The 16,665-nt window shown below is 41.7% G+C and overlaps 2 protein-coding genes across 5 annotated transcripts in view; one reads left to right on the plus strand and one right to left on the minus strand.

Annotated features, from left to right (window-relative positions):
- Positions 1 to 6,782, plus strand: part of LOXL4 (lysyl oxidase like 4) — a 76,143-nt gene extending 69,361 nt beyond the window's left edge. For all 3 annotated transcript variants that reach the window (XM_032952104.2, XM_076066356.1, XM_032952105.2), the window contains 3 exons: positions 669 to 805; positions 1,862 to 1,973; positions 2,671 to 6,782. In XM_032952104.2, the coding sequence (XP_032807995.1) occupies positions 669 to 805; positions 1,862 to 1,973; positions 2,671 to 2,741 (320 nt within the window). In that variant the 3' untranslated portion in view covers positions 2,742 to 6,782. The remainder of the gene's footprint in view (positions 1 to 668; positions 806 to 1,861; positions 1,974 to 2,670) is intronic.
- A 1,851-nt stretch (positions 6,783 to 8,633) lies between these two features.
- On the minus strand, positions 8,634 to 14,837 carry TM2D2 (TM2 domain containing 2). 2 transcript variants are annotated; one of them, XM_032952102.2, is made up of 5 exons: positions 14,219 to 14,837; positions 13,019 to 13,178; positions 11,652 to 11,739; positions 10,415 to 10,530; positions 8,634 to 9,658 (listed from the first exon to the last, which is right to left on the minus strand). In XM_032952102.2, the coding sequence occupies exons 1-5, from the start codon at positions 14,439 to 14,441 to the stop codon at positions 9,445 to 9,447; spliced, it is 801 nt and encodes a 266-aa protein (XP_032807993.1). In that variant the 5' UTR covers positions 14,442 to 14,837; the 3' UTR covers positions 8,634 to 9,444. The 2 variants fall into 2 exon arrangements, with proteins under 2 accessions (XP_032807993.1, XP_032807994.1); XM_032952103.2 differs by having other exon boundaries at positions 13,019 to 13,151; positions 14,219 to 14,835.
- Between the last annotated feature and the right edge of the window lie 1,828 nt (positions 14,838 to 16,665).

Raw genomic sequence — 16,665 nt, forward strand, 5'->3', positions numbered from 1 at the left:
ACGGAGAACGATCGCCGAATTTCCCCCATATGTACACCACGCACAGCACACGGCAATCGCAGTGCCGATCATAGTTCCAGGTATCACGAATACAGCCGAGATGAATCATTGTCAACTGCACCGTGAGAGGAGGGCTTGCTACCCTATGTACACAGTGGCTCATTCCTCGTGCCCTTTATTAACTGTATTATGCTACCAGATTGACAAAGGTCTGTGTGTAATTTTATTTCACTTGTTCAATAATGTCTGGGGTATCGGTGGCCCAGTGGATATCACGCTGCATTACAAGCCTGTCAATCACCACATGGCGTCATGAGTTTGTTTTTTTAATACGCTTACGTTTTCATCGCTTAGCCTCGGCATTGTCCTAACAATGCCGATGACCACGCGGGAATAATCACAAACGTGCCACCCGCGATGTGAGTCCGTCGTGGCCTTCTTTTGGACAAGTAAACTAAAACTAAACAAAAAAATTATTTTAGCAGGTAAGGCCCACTGAGCTATATAGTTCTTTTTTTTCAGAAGCGACATGGCCACAAATCATAGCTCAACCAAGTGGCTTATCAAGTCGCTTCTGAAAAAAAAAACAGCTATATAGCTCAGTGGGTCTTACCTGCTAAAATAAAAATAAATGTTTCGTTCATAGTTTTAATTGTGGCTCCGTGCAGGTGTTCAGAAGCGCTACGAGTGTGCGAACTTTGGAGATCAGGGAATTGCAGTCGGCTGCCAAGACATCTACCGTCATGACATCGACTGTCAGTGGGTCGACGTGACGGATGTGGCACCGGGAGACTACATCTTCCAAGTCAGTGTCGCTGCCGCGTGATGACCCAACAGCACAAACTGAACATTTATCATGATAATAATAATAATATGTATTTGCATGAGACTCACCCAGAATACTGCCCCACCAAACTTTTGAGCCACCGGCAGACGTCTCTTGCTTTGTTTTTAACAATTCACGAACCTGCAGTTTGGAGTCCCACGTGATAAAATATACATGATGCACTAATTCCATCTGCAAAGCACCTGAATCTTTGTTAATTTATTGTTAGTCTCATTCTAAGAACTGGACAGATTTGTCCAGATTTGATTTTATGACAATACAAAGCAAAGCATCAGCTGTATAATGTATTAAATACAGTCCAGCATGTGTCCCATAAAATAATGAAATCTTTTTGTTAGATTCTGGGGGGAAAAAACATATTGTGTGATAATGATATTGAATTGGTACATTATAACCAAATTATATTTTACATTAAATATATTGATTAATTCCATTACATTAATTGTGGGGAAGTACTGTATGGTCAATAATCCACATGATTCACGCTGCATGGGAGGCGCTCATCCAGCAGTGGATTGGCAAAAGGGCTGTACATGTAGATTCCACGATAATACAAATCACAGTAACTATATCGTAAGGGCGATATTTCACATTCCATGTGCTATTTAAGTGTTTCATTATAAACGTATGAAAATTGTCCAAAAAGCTTTTTTTAACGGAAACAGGAGGCAAAGATGCTCATTAAATAGTGTAAACATTGCATTTCAATAAGCATCTGGTTTTTATGTCAGTGTGCCTGTGCATGACTTAAACCTGAACTATGTTGAATGGAAATTTAAGGAGTATGAGTCAATGGAATTAACATTCAAACTGAGCTCACACAGCATCCTGTTACCCTTTCCTATGATCAAAATATAGCCCTTCGATAATTATAATTGGTTAAAAGTAGCATTAATAATTTAGTGCGATAAAAAAATTGTTGTTCACAAACGAAAAATATAGGTCCTTTGAGAATGAAACGTTGCATTAATAATTCGGTGAAGTAAAGGTGCTCTGTTTTGTGCACAATTCCAGGTTGTCATAAACCCCAACTACGAGGTCTCAGAAACTGACTTCACCAACAACGCCATGAAATGCAACTGCAAATTCGACGGACACCGCGTGTGGATGTACAACTGTCACAATGGTACGACTTCTTCCAGAGTTAAACGGGAAAGAGTTGCTGTTCATGACCTCTCTCATTCTTCGTCTTCTTGTGTGTAGCAACTCCTAAGTCCAGGTCTAACAGCTAAATCACAGCTTCGGGGGAAGCAGAATGGAAGTCTTCAGTGCCTCCGCTGAATTCTCTAGGTTCCCATGTCATTGAAAGGAACTGACTGACCTCACTTAGTTAAAGGTGGACAAAAACAGGCTTTAGTTTACCCTGCGTACACTTCACGAGCATTGTCATCAGACTTGGTGAGAATTGTGTATAGAAATCTATCAATCGTGCAATTAGCCGTTGGACAATGCGTGCAAAAACATATCAGTGTAGGCAAAAAAAAAGTCAGTTAATGTGCATAAACGTGCGTTTAAAGTATTTGGCTGCTCTACATTTGCACGTGATAAGCCACTTCGTTGAGCTATCATTTATGGCCAGGTTGCTTCTGAAAAAAGAGCTGTATAGCTCAGTGGGCCTTACCTACTAACATAAAAATAGTTTAAAATAATACACAGTGTTATTACAAAAATTCCTAGAGACACTATGAAGAATCGGTCAAAGTTTATAATCTAGTTATAATTTTCAAGAAATATACTGTACAGTACCCATAAACAATTCCACAAGAACAACATTTTTTGCGGAATCTTACCATTTCTTTCCGGACTGCTTTCTGTGCCTCCAGGCGATGCCTTCAGTGCGGAAGTGGAGAAGCTGTTTGACCTGTATCCGGGAGAAAACAACCTCATCTCATAACACCGCTCCACGACCGTCAACAGAACCGTGGTCTTTAAGCCACGCAACAACTAACCCCCCCACCCCTAACTCAGAGCCTTCACTTCATTGTCCCATGTACGGACGTACGTTTCGAATGAAGGCTCTTCTTTACCCTTTGGTGACATGTCTTAACACTACGGTGCCCGCACGTCAGTTCAAGTTTATCCAGATTTTATGCCACCAGCTTCGAGCTGGCACTTTCCATTCGGACTGCATATGGAGGTGGCAGGAAGGGGAGAGAAGAAAATAATTTGAATTTTGTTTCCTTACAACACGTTGTGTCACCAAGGTTATTGCAATAACGGCAGAGCTTTTTTTTCACTACGTTATTATAAAACGTACTTTGACATATGTTGCTCGAAAATAAAGTTAAGTAAATTCAATCTAATGCTGCATTCCATTGAATCAAAGACATGCAGCTGAGATACCTCTACTGATAGACTCGGCGAGCACGGGAAAGGACAATGGGGCCTTGGTTTACTTTCCATCACCAGTTTTAATTGTTGTTTCCTATTTAGACATCATATGACGACCGCTCTATTTTAAATCGGTCGGAACAGCGATCATGGTAATAGCTGTGTATAGTTTAATGTATACAGGTAGTACTTGAGCAAATCTCGCCACGGTGGTGAGATGTCAACGACCTCGCCTGGTATACAGGAGGTTGCGGGTTCGATCCCGACCCTGACGCCTGTCGTATATTTGGAGGTGCATGTTCGCCCCGTGTTTGCTTGGATTTTTCTCCGGGTCCGCTGGTTTTTCCCACCACATTTTGAATCGTGTTTATAGTATTTGGCTGCTATAAATAGTCACGTGATAAGCCACTTGGTTGAGCTATGATTTGTGGCCAGGTCGCTTCTGAAAAAAATAACTATATAGCCCAGTGGGCCTTACCTGCTAAAATAAAAATAGTTTTTCATTAATATATACAGTATGCAAAGTTATCCTCGCTGTGCAACATTTAAAAAAAGCACGTTTTATTGTTTCCCTTCAACGTGACTTTACCGAAAGAACCAAGAATATGAATAATTGCAGTCACGAAAGCTTTAAATCAAAATCTAAAAAAATGGTTAATACAATCAAACCACAGCATCAGAACCAATAAAAATACACAGAAGCACTTAATAAAAGAGCTCCATAAAATCTCACTTTTAATAACTTAGAGGTTAGATTTAAAAGCAATCTCTACACACAAATCATCTCGGATAGTATATTCATCTGGGGTATTCAACACCCACTGACCAGCGTGGTGAAGTATGGTCAAACAATACCCAACGGTATGGGGAGGCCTTCATCCAGCAGTGGTTTGACAAAAAGCTGTACATTTTTCTGGGAAGAAAAGAAACCAAATTTGACATTCGTCTTGGCTGCACAATGTTTCACAGAGCACTTTATAATATTGATTTTGATTGGTTGCACTCCAGTCTCATTGAAGGTGCTCTTTAGGGTGCTGTTGTGCTTCTCTGCATTTGTATTGGCCCTGATGGTCCTCCCTCCACATGTCCAAACTACATATTTAGCGTGCCTCCATACAGTAGGCTGCGGTTATTCCATCACTTCCTTACCCTTCTCTTTTGCTTCTTAAATGCATACAGCAAACAAAAACAACCTTCCAAACATCTTATTCTTTCATTGTACGCATTTATATTTTGTCTTTTCTTACAAGTTTAGCAATCTGGTGCTATGAGCTCCTCAGTTTTACGAGGAATGCTTTGCCATAAGTAACGTTACTGTATTGATATGATTTACAGTTTACTTGAAGTTAAGGTTAACAATGGTATGATTGTGGGCACGTTATTTTGGTGCGTTTAAATAAAAAAAAAATCTTTATTTTTCTGTGGTGATTGAATATGCCACTTAAATGCCTCACAACTTCATGAAAACAAATGTCATCAATTAAAATGTCATTGTTTTGATAATTGTTTCCTGGATTTTATACAATCTGTTGTTTCATTTATAAATCAGGAAATATATTCAACCTTTGCTCATAAGGAAGTCACGAAATACTTAAACCATTATCATTGTTGTTGAGGGACTTCAGTGTACAATATAAGTATTTAATACATGTGTAACTATATTAAGAATACAATGTATACACTATATGCGTATACAAGTCTTGAGAGCAGTACAGCTTTACCCAACTCTGTTCTATTTACATGGTTACAGCTACGAAGTAAAAAATGACAAGTTGGGGTATACCAACATTTCATTAATAAAAACTAGATATTTCAGCTATAATTGTGAGATTGTAAAAGGTAAAGGCACAGTCCTGCAATATCTCACTCACGCCACTGCTGGCAGAAGGGCTTCCACTAGAGGGAGCTCAAGAGAGCCTCTCCCGAGGGAAGTTGGCCTACTCTTCCACACTAGTCAGATGTCTTGCCAGAGGTGGGAGTACCCACTCTTTCCCTCGTCATCCGCAACCTGCCAGTCGACTCACTGTGGTGTGCCCGAGTATATACTGCTGGGTTGACAGAGGCGTGGAATTTTAAGAAACGTGCCAATTGTTGCAACTGCTGCACCGGGAGATAGCATCAAACAGGCGATGTCTGAATTTCAAGTCTAGAGCGCAGCATCCAGGAATGTGGGGAATTTGCCTATGACCAATTCACCCAGAATACTGCCAATCCCATCAGATCTCAGCAGGGCCCAGCCTGCATAGTGCTTTGTTGGGTGATCACGCACGAACAGGTTGGCATTGGGCTGTGGGACTACATTGTGGATACCAGAAACCATTGCAATAAAAACCATTTGTACTACTGTACTTCTACACTCCCACCTCTATGTTCCCCACATTTACAGACTCGCACCGACTGATCAGCTCGGTGAAGCGTGGGAGGCCCTCATCCAGCAGTGGATTGACACGTACAAGGATATTGTCATCATCAGCATTATATTTCTCCATGGTCGCTACAGCTTGGCACAGGACCAAGACACAATAAGGGACAGAAGGACAGTTACGTATCGAGCTCCATTTTCTATTGGCCCAAAGGATAGCTCTCTGATGTGTGTTTGGCTTGTACCTAGGGTTGCCGTTGTCACTTTTTCCACAGAGCAAACCTGGACATATTTCGCTATCAAAATTGTGCAGTAAACCGTAATAAAGTTGAACACAATACCACCAGATCTCAGCACAAATAAATTTTTGCCACCCAAGCACAGATGCCAATTATTGAACTGTCCGGGTCAACCCCAGACAGGTGGCCACCCTAGTTGTACCACGTGTTGCTTGGCATGATGTCCGACGTTTTGCTCCACGTGCTTTATTCGGAACTCAATGGCTCCCAGCAAATGGAGCGAAACTTCAGACATAATGCCTCAATCGCGGTCCAACCATAAAAACGCATCGGAGTGCAATGTCGCGTGAACGCGAAAACCTACGCAAGTAGTAGGACCCAAAGGATCAACCAGATTCTGGAGAAAGACGCGCATGAAAATTAGCATTTTAGAAGCTTGGGTGGGGGAGGATGACCCTGGGGTGCTGATTGAGCCATGTGAATCAGAGTTGTCGATCAATTATCGTGGAGCTGTACGCGATATGAAATACAGTACTGTATATTGAACTTGTGAAATGTATGTACACAATGTCTTTACTCATTGTTTTTTTTCGGTAAAGTCACGTATGTAGAAATACAATAAAATTATATTAAAACATAATTTTGTTTTATATAATTTTATTGTATTTCTAAATACGTGACTTTACCGAAAAAACTAATGAGTAATTTTATGCAGTCAAAAAGCTTTAATACTTTATTAATGTATGTCTTTGTGTATTGAGACCAAAAGTGGACAAGTGTACAATGTGGGAGTAGTCTGTATGTGTTCGCTTGTATTATTGTGTGCGTATGTATATTATGTACTTGTTGATATATCTGACGCCCCCATAGCGAGAAACTCTTCCCCCAGCCATGCGTACCGTCGACTCGCTATTCCTGAAGTCCAGGCTCAAGACCCTTGATCATTTCCTCTGCTTATGACTGACTTTCTTCTTTCACTATACATAATAAATGACTCATTTCCCCTGGTTGTCCATGTCCGATTGTTCTGTGCATTGTCTTGAAATGTAATTGCATTTTGACGCTATGCGAGTCAAAATTGTATTGTGAGTACGTCAATTTATTGGCTGAATGTTGACACCCAACTAACCTTCCATGTGGAAGTGAGCTTTCGCATTGACAAAGTCTTTAAATGAGAGTGAATCCTGCATATTCCAAGCCCCGCCACAACTGACAAAGTGGACAGCGCCTCATTTGTCAGTGCAAAGCCGGCGATTGTCAAATCTCCATCCTGCCCCGACATAAAACTGGCTGAGTAAATTTCCAAGCAGACTGGACCGGAGCAAACATCAAACCCACAGACACGGGCGATCCAGCAGTACAGCTACAATACCACAAGCTGCCGCTACGCTTCTCACACGATGTTGTGGTTGTGCAGGTCCATCCAGCACTGACCCATAGTATGGGGTTGGTGGATCTCGCTGAGAAAATGTTCTGTACTGTCTGTATAGGTACATAACAGCCTTACATATGCAGTGTTGCGAGTGCTCTGTGCAAGCCTCCCTACGCTTGGGGTTTGACCATACTTCACCACACCAACTTTCAGATATTGGCCAATACAAAAACGTTGTCGGCATCATTTTCCATTTCACTGGGGTGGGGGGGGGGGGTATGCAGATATGATGAACGGTCTCAAAGCTTTTATCAATAAAAAAACAACAGATAATAGGAAGATTACCGTTTACTTTTTTTATACTCACAAATTCACAATTGATGATGAAAATGCATGCTGCCAATGCAGTGACTACTCCCTCCCTCCCTAGGGTGATCATATTTTATACAAAAAAATGTTTTTTTAAAAGATGATCGTGATAATGATGCAAAATATGAGGGCTGCAGGACAAAATGCGGGGGATGGGTCATTAGACATTCTGCAGTGCATTCAGGGGCTACATTTGTGCCGCACATGCTCTTCGGAATGCAGGTGGCAGGTTCACGTGTTCACTGGCACAACTGCCAGCTTGCAGCCGCCCATGCCGCGTCGGTGCCCATTGTGCGCATTTGCCTGCTGTGCGAGGTTTCCCCTGACTGTACGTGGTCACCTGCTGTGCGGGGTCGTTTGCTCTGCTCGTGGATGAAACTGGTCGTTGAAGGACGGCCAAAGAAAAGAACGCGCCGAAAAAAGGATAAACAGCAATGACTAAGAGGGAAAATGTTCCTTAATTTTTCACGAATGAAGATTGTGTCACCACAGAACTTTGAGATGGCGTAGGTAAAGTATCCAGCAGTGGATAGGCAATGGCTGCTGGTAAGGATGTTTTTTTCTTCTGCCACTATTAACATTCTGTCAATACTGCCACAAGGTTAGCACATTACACTACACCACTTCACTCTTCCACATTATCCCAAACGTACTCACTACAGGAGCTAAATTCTGCCTTTAATCCATAGTGGAGTATATAAAACAGGCACCCGAGTAGGATTCCACCCCATGGCTAGCATCAATGGCGGCTGATATCTGAACCAGTTAATTACCACCTCTTCACCAACCCACACTGATCATCCTGGTGAAACATTGTCCAAACAACCCACAAGACAGAAATGGTGTCGGAAGGCGTTCATGCAAAAGTACACTAATGGCCTACACGTTTTACATGTGTCAAATAAAAAGTGTTATATTTACAAAAAGAACGAAAGCTCTTATCCACACATTTTCTTAAAAGCCAACAGGTATAAAATTTACGCTGTGGAAATAGTTTTGTATACATAACTGTGCATCCCATAGCCTTATTCCTCCCCTCCATTGCCCAAGCGCTTACTTAAGCCTCCAGAGATGGCGGGGATATTTCTGACTAATGAGAACCGATCTCCTCGCTGCAGCCAATGAGATTTATTTCAGGAAAAGAATGGAGAGCCATAAAATTGCTGTAATTCGTATTTCCAGAAACTTTAACATTTATTTACTCAACTTAAAAAAAGAACACAACCTGTGACATTACACAAACAAAAATGTTAAATTACTTAACCGTCACAAATTTGAGCGTGTAAAATTTAGGACCATGTGTGCACTTCTTGGGAAATTATCATAAATATACATTAACCCATGGACCAAAGGGCCCAATAATTGTTTTGTTTAAACAGTTCCCACTTTGGAACTGCATCGTGTGAGAAACAAAAGGCATGCAAAAGTAAAAAAAAAAACTTTTAACGAACATGATGCCATGGAGTTAAAAGAGCATGTTTACTGTATATATCAAGATTTGAAAACTATGACATGACCACATGGCAGCAAGGCATTTATAATGGTCATTTCCTTTTGACAATAAAAATGACTTCTCTTCCTATAAAATAAAAAAATGATTTACAAAAAAAATAACAGCATTGCTTAAGCAGGCTCATTTACAGTTTACTTTACAAACCTGTGCATGTGCAAACCATGTGCCAAATAAATGCAAACAAAAGAACAAACATATCTGCTGATTGCACAAAGTTAAGTCATTTTGTTGAAGTCAGGCCAGCTACAAGTGTTTGTCTTTCTAGAAGTTTATATGTATGTATGTAGAACTTCTGTCCCACCACACATAGCCAACGGAGGTGCAGGAAAGTTTGTCATTCCAGATGCAGCAGAATTTGAAAGTTAGCAGAATCTTAGTCCGCTGCCACAAGTTCCTTCCAGCCTACACGGCTCAATAGAAGGTGCACCAGTTGCTGCCATCGCTAGGCATGAGACCTCCTGTGATGAGCAGGATCAGGTCCACAAACCACCAAATGCCAAGCCCGCCAAGCGTCAGCAGCTTGCCAACCGCCGTGCCCGTGTGGCCCAGGCAGAAGCGGTCCACCCCAAAGCAGCCCAGGAAAAACGAGTAAAGCAGCGTGGTGACGAAGTAGTGCCCATTGTACCTGCAGCAGACAAAGCAAAAAACATGTTTACACACGCCAAAACGAGGAGAAATTTCAATCACGACGTTTCGGCCACAACACAAGCGGCCTTGTGTTGTGGCCAAAACGTCGTGATTTTTTGTTGTTTTATTTTTTACCTACGTGACTTTACCGAATAGAACCAAAGAGTATGGATCCTTGCAGTCACGAAAGCTTTAAATCTAGAAAAGCTCTTATCCACACATTTTGCCAATGGGCATTGAATGTACTCTGAATTTTAAAAATGTTAGATTCAAAACCATTGTGAAACTGCTCTACATCACCATGTTGCAAATGATATATCACTCTTGTATTCTTTGGCTATATTTTTAAACTTACATATTTTCCTTAATAGTAAGATGTTTATCAAATAAATATTCTTGCTCTTGCCTCTGATATTATCGGTCAACTCAGCAGCAGTTTTAACGTAACGCACTCTGCTGTTAAGACTAGTTTTCCTGCTTAACAAAAATGCTGCTGAAAAATATCATCCTGGAAGGCCATGAACTGATGGTCAAAAACTAGTTTAACAACTGTACAATAGATGTATAGAATTTTCTCTGAAACTCATTGATACCGTCAATTGATATCAATGGGACTTATTGGCGGTTCAAGAATATCATAATTTGTTTATGATACAAGTAAAACACTTTAGCAAACTTCCTGTATGCGGATGACATAAAAGCAATAAACTGCACATTTGTAGTTTATATTATTGATGCGATACTTATCACTTACTTGATGCAGGGCACGTGTCCCCGAAGAAAAGTCCTTTTGCCAACGCACTCAATCTTAGGGAGAGCCGTGCAAACTACTTTAGTGTGATTCACATCCTTGTAAGCATGGCCCCCAAACTAGGATGGGAGTGAAGAGGGATGCGAGGAGTGGCACAAAGACGCATTATTCAACCCACCAAAACTGCCAATGGCTATGTTTACAACCAATAACTTTCTAATAAAATCATGTTGCAGAAAAGGTGACATATGTCCATGCATTGTACAACACAATGCACATAGGACAGCATGACTGTCAACCCCTTATCAGTGCCTACCTTATTACAGACCAATTAAGACCTTATTGGTCACCCTTATAAATCTCAACGTTCATCCTACAAAGTCCCACCACAAGGGAGAAACACAAAGACAAAATATATATTTTGCCCGTATTGAAAACGGTTGTATGCCATATGGACCTAAAAACAAAATGTATCTGTACAGGAATAAGGGTTGAGAGGTATGGGACAGTCACCAATACAAAAACAATTATTTACAATACTTTGTCAATCTACTGCTGGACAAAGGCCTTTCCATAGTCAATAGTTTTTTTTTATATTTGAAAGCCACAAGAGTATGGAAATATGCATGCAGAAAATACATTTCAGATTTTTTTAAATTCCTGTTAAAAGCTATAGAAAGTTCCTTAACGAAATAAAACTACGAAAATGTTCTCAGTTCAAAGTAGCAAGCAACATGAATGGTTCAGAAATTTACAAAAGCAAAATTTTAGCGGCATTTTCCACTTTCAATAGCTGTAGAAAGTTCCTTAACGAAATAAAACTACGAAAATGTTCTCAGTTCAAAGTAGCAAGCAACATGAATGGTTCAGAAATTTACAAAAGCAAAATTTTAGCGGCATTTTCCACTTTCAATAGCTGTAGAAAGTTCCTTAACGAAATAAAACTACGAAAATGTTCTCAGTTCAAAGTAGCAAGCAACATGAATGGTTCAGAAATTTACAAAAGCAAAATTTTAGCGGCATTTTCCACTTTCAATATATTGCTGCTTTTGTTCATGTCCAAGGTTTGTTAATAACAGTGCCAACTGCTTTCAACAAAGTCTGAACCAATATTCATGGGCAATGTAACTGAGGATAATGTTCAAGGATCATGCACGTTCGAGGTTTATGCTTGTGAGATTTCCATTACAGCAGAAAAATCAAGTATCAGGAATTGCATTTCAATAGGCTTCATGAGCACCTTTAAACATCCGTATCCAAGTTCGTGCAAGGCTGTTTCATTGTTGTTATGGTCCACTGGCTCTTCGCATTCCACAAACTCATCAGGCCTGCAATAACAGGGACAAAGTTTGCACAAAGAAAGTTGCACAATATATAATAAACAGATCTAAAGTTCAGTAACTTACAGAAGAATGTTTCATGCCATGCTGTCATTGGATCAAAAAAACATGTCTGGGTATACAACAATGCCAGCGCTGGCCTGAAAGCCTTAGTATTCCTGAATGTGACAGGAACAATATCATACGATATTATAAATAAATAAACTTTTGCTAGCTGGCTTCCTGACTGGGGTGGCCGGCATGCAGGCAAGTGTGATGAAGACACGTCCCCCCCCCCACCCATCCTCCACCTTGGCTATCATACTATATAATTTAAAAGTTTTGCTGGCTAGCTGGCATAAGGGGGAGAGAGGGAGCATGAAGAACCTGAGAAATGGGTTACGCATAACATGGATACCTGGGCACAATGGTGCAAAACAAGTTCCATATACATGCATGATGTACAGTCCTTTTGTCATTCTACTGCTGGACGAGGGCCCCCTACAGGCCGCCCTAAGGGGGGTTATTTAATAAAACGTTGCCACGCTGGTCAGTGCAGTTTGGTGAAGGCTCCAAGAGAATGTCTTATCAAGCACGTAACAATGCATCAGTTACCGATGCGTATGTTTTCATGGTTATGCTGTATAGCTTTCTGATGTGTTTAAGGGTTGTACCCAGTGTTGTTCCGTATAATGTCCAACGTTTTTCTCAATGTGCTGGGAGCTTCTTCAAAAATTGAGCTTCTTCAAGAACTGAATCATGAAGCTCCAAATACATTTAGCAAAATGGAGGACATTATGCAGAATAACACATTGTACAAACCGAAAATAAATCAGGGAGAGATACATCAATTAAGCAACTAAAATGTATTCTTCCGCTCAAATACTTAAAACTACATTACATAGTTTTATGTTACCCTGCAGCAGCCACTAGATGAGCTACATTCATAACAGAGAATGTATCTACTGCAGTTGTGAGGAGGGAATATATTATGCGCCAAATGTTTATGTTGACTGGTGAACGTTAGAGACCACATGGGTGGGGTGGCTGTGGAGAGTAGCTATGCTCCACAGTATGGAGAGCACCGATTTCTCACACTCGTGAAATGCCTGAGAATCTGTACTGCTCCCCCGTGCGAGAGCCCGAAACACATCAAACATGCAGCATTTGCCCTCCTCACGGTTAGCTGAATTCTCACCGTCTGGGGGTACAAAAGACGCGTCAACAAGAGGCCCTACTTGAGAACAACAATAAACCACAGCCAGGAGGAACCGAAAGAGTTGCTCACAGAAAGCTGCACATAACATTCGGCGACATGGGGTCGTATTGGGCGCCGCTCGTCTCTCCACCCTCGAAGATCTCGTGGTCTTTGACTTCGGCTCTCATCGTGTCCTCCTGGTCTTCTACCGACTCCTCCGCCACTGAGCGGGATGATAAAGACCAGGCATCTGAGAAGTGTTCATCAATTAAGGGTCAATCCTCACGCTTATGATACACGATTGAAATTTGGGGCCAAGCGAATTGAGCATTTTGCATTCATGCGATTTTTCACTTGAAACAAACGGCTGGAACAAACATGAGACGGAGTACAAACCAGATAGGCAGTAGATGCGAGACACGGTATACACGAGATAGAGAAGTACTAATGACAGAGCAAGACTGTGCAAAACGAGGCACAGGCAAGGCGGTATAAAGAGAGACAGTACTGTATAGACAAACAAGACAGGAGAGAAAATTATTGACGGTGCAGGACAAACAGTACTTACAGTACACACAAGTACTAAGATCTGCGTACAAATTATACGGAATTCGACTGACTACACACGAGAGAATACAGGCAAGACAAACAGTATAATCGAGGACGACAGTAGGAGACACTAAAGATAGAACGATAAGAGACAATGGGGATCAACAGTACGGACACTTCAAAGCAAACAACACAATAGTTTATACAAATGAGACTACCCACAGGATGTGTCTGAACAAAACAAAGTTTACGAATCAAACAAGGCATCATACAGTGCAAACGATTCATTAAAAAAACATCGAATTCTGGCCTCAAATTGTGTCAAACCACCGGGTGGAGCGGAAGGATGTGAGGTCAGTCTTTCCAGACCTTCACAATTGCGCTATCGGCGTCATGTTATGATGTAAAAAGTATCCATCCGGATATCAAGCACAGCTGCAAACCCCTTCGTGCTAGAGAACAGCCCACGGAAGCGGATACCACAGAGCTACCTCCGAGAAAGCTTCAATTGACGTGGAACCACGTCGAGATATTAAATCCCCCACACTTGCGATTTGACTACATTTTGTGCGGAACCGCGTTTAATAGTGTGCCGTCAATGGTGACCAGGCTAAGACCATCAACTAATTGCACAACCCGGTTTAATCAAGGGCCGCTGAAAACCTGGATTCGACCACGGGGTTCTCAGCGAGTGCTAGCTCAGCACTCTGGGCCACCCGGCCACTTTAAATCGCTTCACACCTAACAACGACGACGACGGTGATGATGAAGACGAAGCCGACGGTGGATCAGTGCTGTTCTCGGCGCCCCCGTCCTCAGCCCCGATCTCGGCTCCTGCGCCCGCCCCGGGCTCCAGGCTCGGAGGCTTCGCCGTCTCCACGGCGAAGCCCTGCGTGAGCAGCATCGCCGCCAGCAGCAGCAGCTGGACGCCCACGAGAACATAGCTCAGGACCGCCGCTTTCATCGTTGCCAGCGCCACAAAATCGGGCGGACGCGGCACCAGCAACAAACCCCGTAACCCACCCAACCGGGCTCGCCTGGTCGCCTCGGCCAGGCCTCCAGCGCTTAAGACCCCGCGGAAATCCAAGCGAGGCCGGAGGTCTCGAGGTTCGGACGTAGGCCCTCGAGAACGAGCTGCTAATGTGGCTCAGACTTGTAAACTGTGCTGCTTTAAAGACGAACTCGCTCACTGTTATGCATTGTGTGTGCCCCAATTACCGCTGTCACGCGTCTTGTGCGCGCATTTGTTAATTAATTTAATTGAAACACGCCTCAAGAATACGTGGAAAAAGCGGAAGATGTTTTGAGGTTTTCCCGGTTCTGGGTTGGAGAGGAAACCTGAACTGGATTTCATGGAACGGAGTGATCTTTAACAGCGGAAAGCACTGGAATGGATTCACTCACTCCAGTACCGTTTGAAAAAAAAACCCTTACCGGAATTTTACGTTTACCACACTGCGACGCAATGTGCTGTTTACGCCAACGTTGGAGGAAAATGCCAATGAATGAATGTGAAAAAAATTAGGTTTGACCCTTTCTGGCATTAAAACAGGTGCCGAGACGTTCAACAAACACCAAACAGAAACCCTCTTGCAAGGAATAATGTCTACATTAACCACACGTACTTGTGGCGAACATTCGAACAAAAAAACATGCTCTGATAATATATGCCACTGATCTTAACCGTGGCCGCTGATCGAAGTCTGCCGGGTTCAAAGCGCAGTGTGTTACACCACTCTGTTGCCGCTCAATAATAATCAATAATAATGCGCGTACAAATTAGTGTTCGAAGTAATTAAGACTTGTATTAATTCCTGCTTGAGTTGTCTAAATATGTATTTGCATCACCGGTAACCACATTGAAAACGGATTTTTTTTTGTTAAAACGATTACCGGTTTATGCCTGCACATCCACAAACGTAACATTTCGAGTGAAAAACGCATGGAGTTTCCGTGGTGTATTGGTTATATTATCACACTGGACCTTGCAGTCCAGAGAATTCGCCGATTCGACTCCCGTCTCTCGGCGCGGCATTTAAAACATTGGTGTGAGTTCATTCAAATCCCCAGCGACTTGGCCTGTCCACCCAGAAGTCTGCAACCACAGGAGATTTGGCAATTCGTGTGCAATAAAATAAAGTGTGGGCACACTGACCTCTTCCAAGACGTCTTGGTGTGCGTGGAAGATTAGACCAAGATACCCACTAGGGTGCCTTCTAAGCGAGGCCCTTCCACCTTTAGTGGGGTCAGCAAGACATCATTGCAGGGCTGCATTTTTTTTGTTGCTGCTAAAAATTACTAATACGAGTACATTAGTTGATTATAAAATGGTTACCGGTTTAGCAGTTGTTTAAGAACCCTAATTCTTCCTCGTATTTGCAATAATGCTGGGGAATGTTGTAAAGTAATTCTAGATTTGAAGCTTTCGTTACTGCAAGGATTCACACTCTTTGGTTTTATTCGGTAAAGTCACGTAGATAAAATGAAACAAAATAAAAGAAGCTTGTGTTGCCTCCGAAACGTCGTGATTTAATTATTTTCTTTTATTTTGTTTTATTTTATCTACGTGACTTTACCGAATAACACCAAAGAGTATGTTGTAAAGTAACTTGGTAAATAATTATATGGCAACGTAGGTGTAACATGTAACCTGCCTAACGTGTCGATTGGGAAACTTGAATATATTAATGGGAAAATATTTAATTGGCGTGTTTTTTGGCCTAAATGATATGTGCCACACAAATGATATATGTTCCGACACGTCGGCCGTGGCCGCGAATAGAACTAAGGTTACCGGGTTCATAAAGTGTAATTCCATCACTTCGCGACACACCAAGATAGCCTTTTCTAGCAATTTCATGAATATTTAGAGACTAGTGTAATTGCCCCTCATATGATGGGTTCATTAAAAACATTATGAAAAAGGTTAAAATGTAAAGATTGTATTGAATTCATTTAATCAAAAATGTCTCTATGTGAATCACCTTTATCGTTTTAGGAATAGGTATAGACTTGCTAGATTTTATATTGATGTGAATACAAAATAAATAACTATAAACCGAAAGGGCAGGTCGGTGTTCACTAATTTTCATTGTAAGTGCGAGCAAAAGTCAAAGTGAAATTGCATTGAGTTCAAATTAAGTGATTCTGCTTATTTAAATTTCTATTCGATGTATAAGAAATAAGAA

This window comes from Petromyzon marinus, chromosome 11, assembly GCF_048934315.1.
Source record: "Petromyzon marinus isolate PM22_M1 ecotype Great Lakes invasive population chromosome 11, UKy_Petmar_22M1.pri1.0, whole genome shotgun sequence".
In the NCBI taxonomy this organism is placed as follows: Eukaryota; Metazoa; Chordata; class Hyperoartia; order Petromyzontiformes; family Petromyzontidae; genus Petromyzon; species Petromyzon marinus.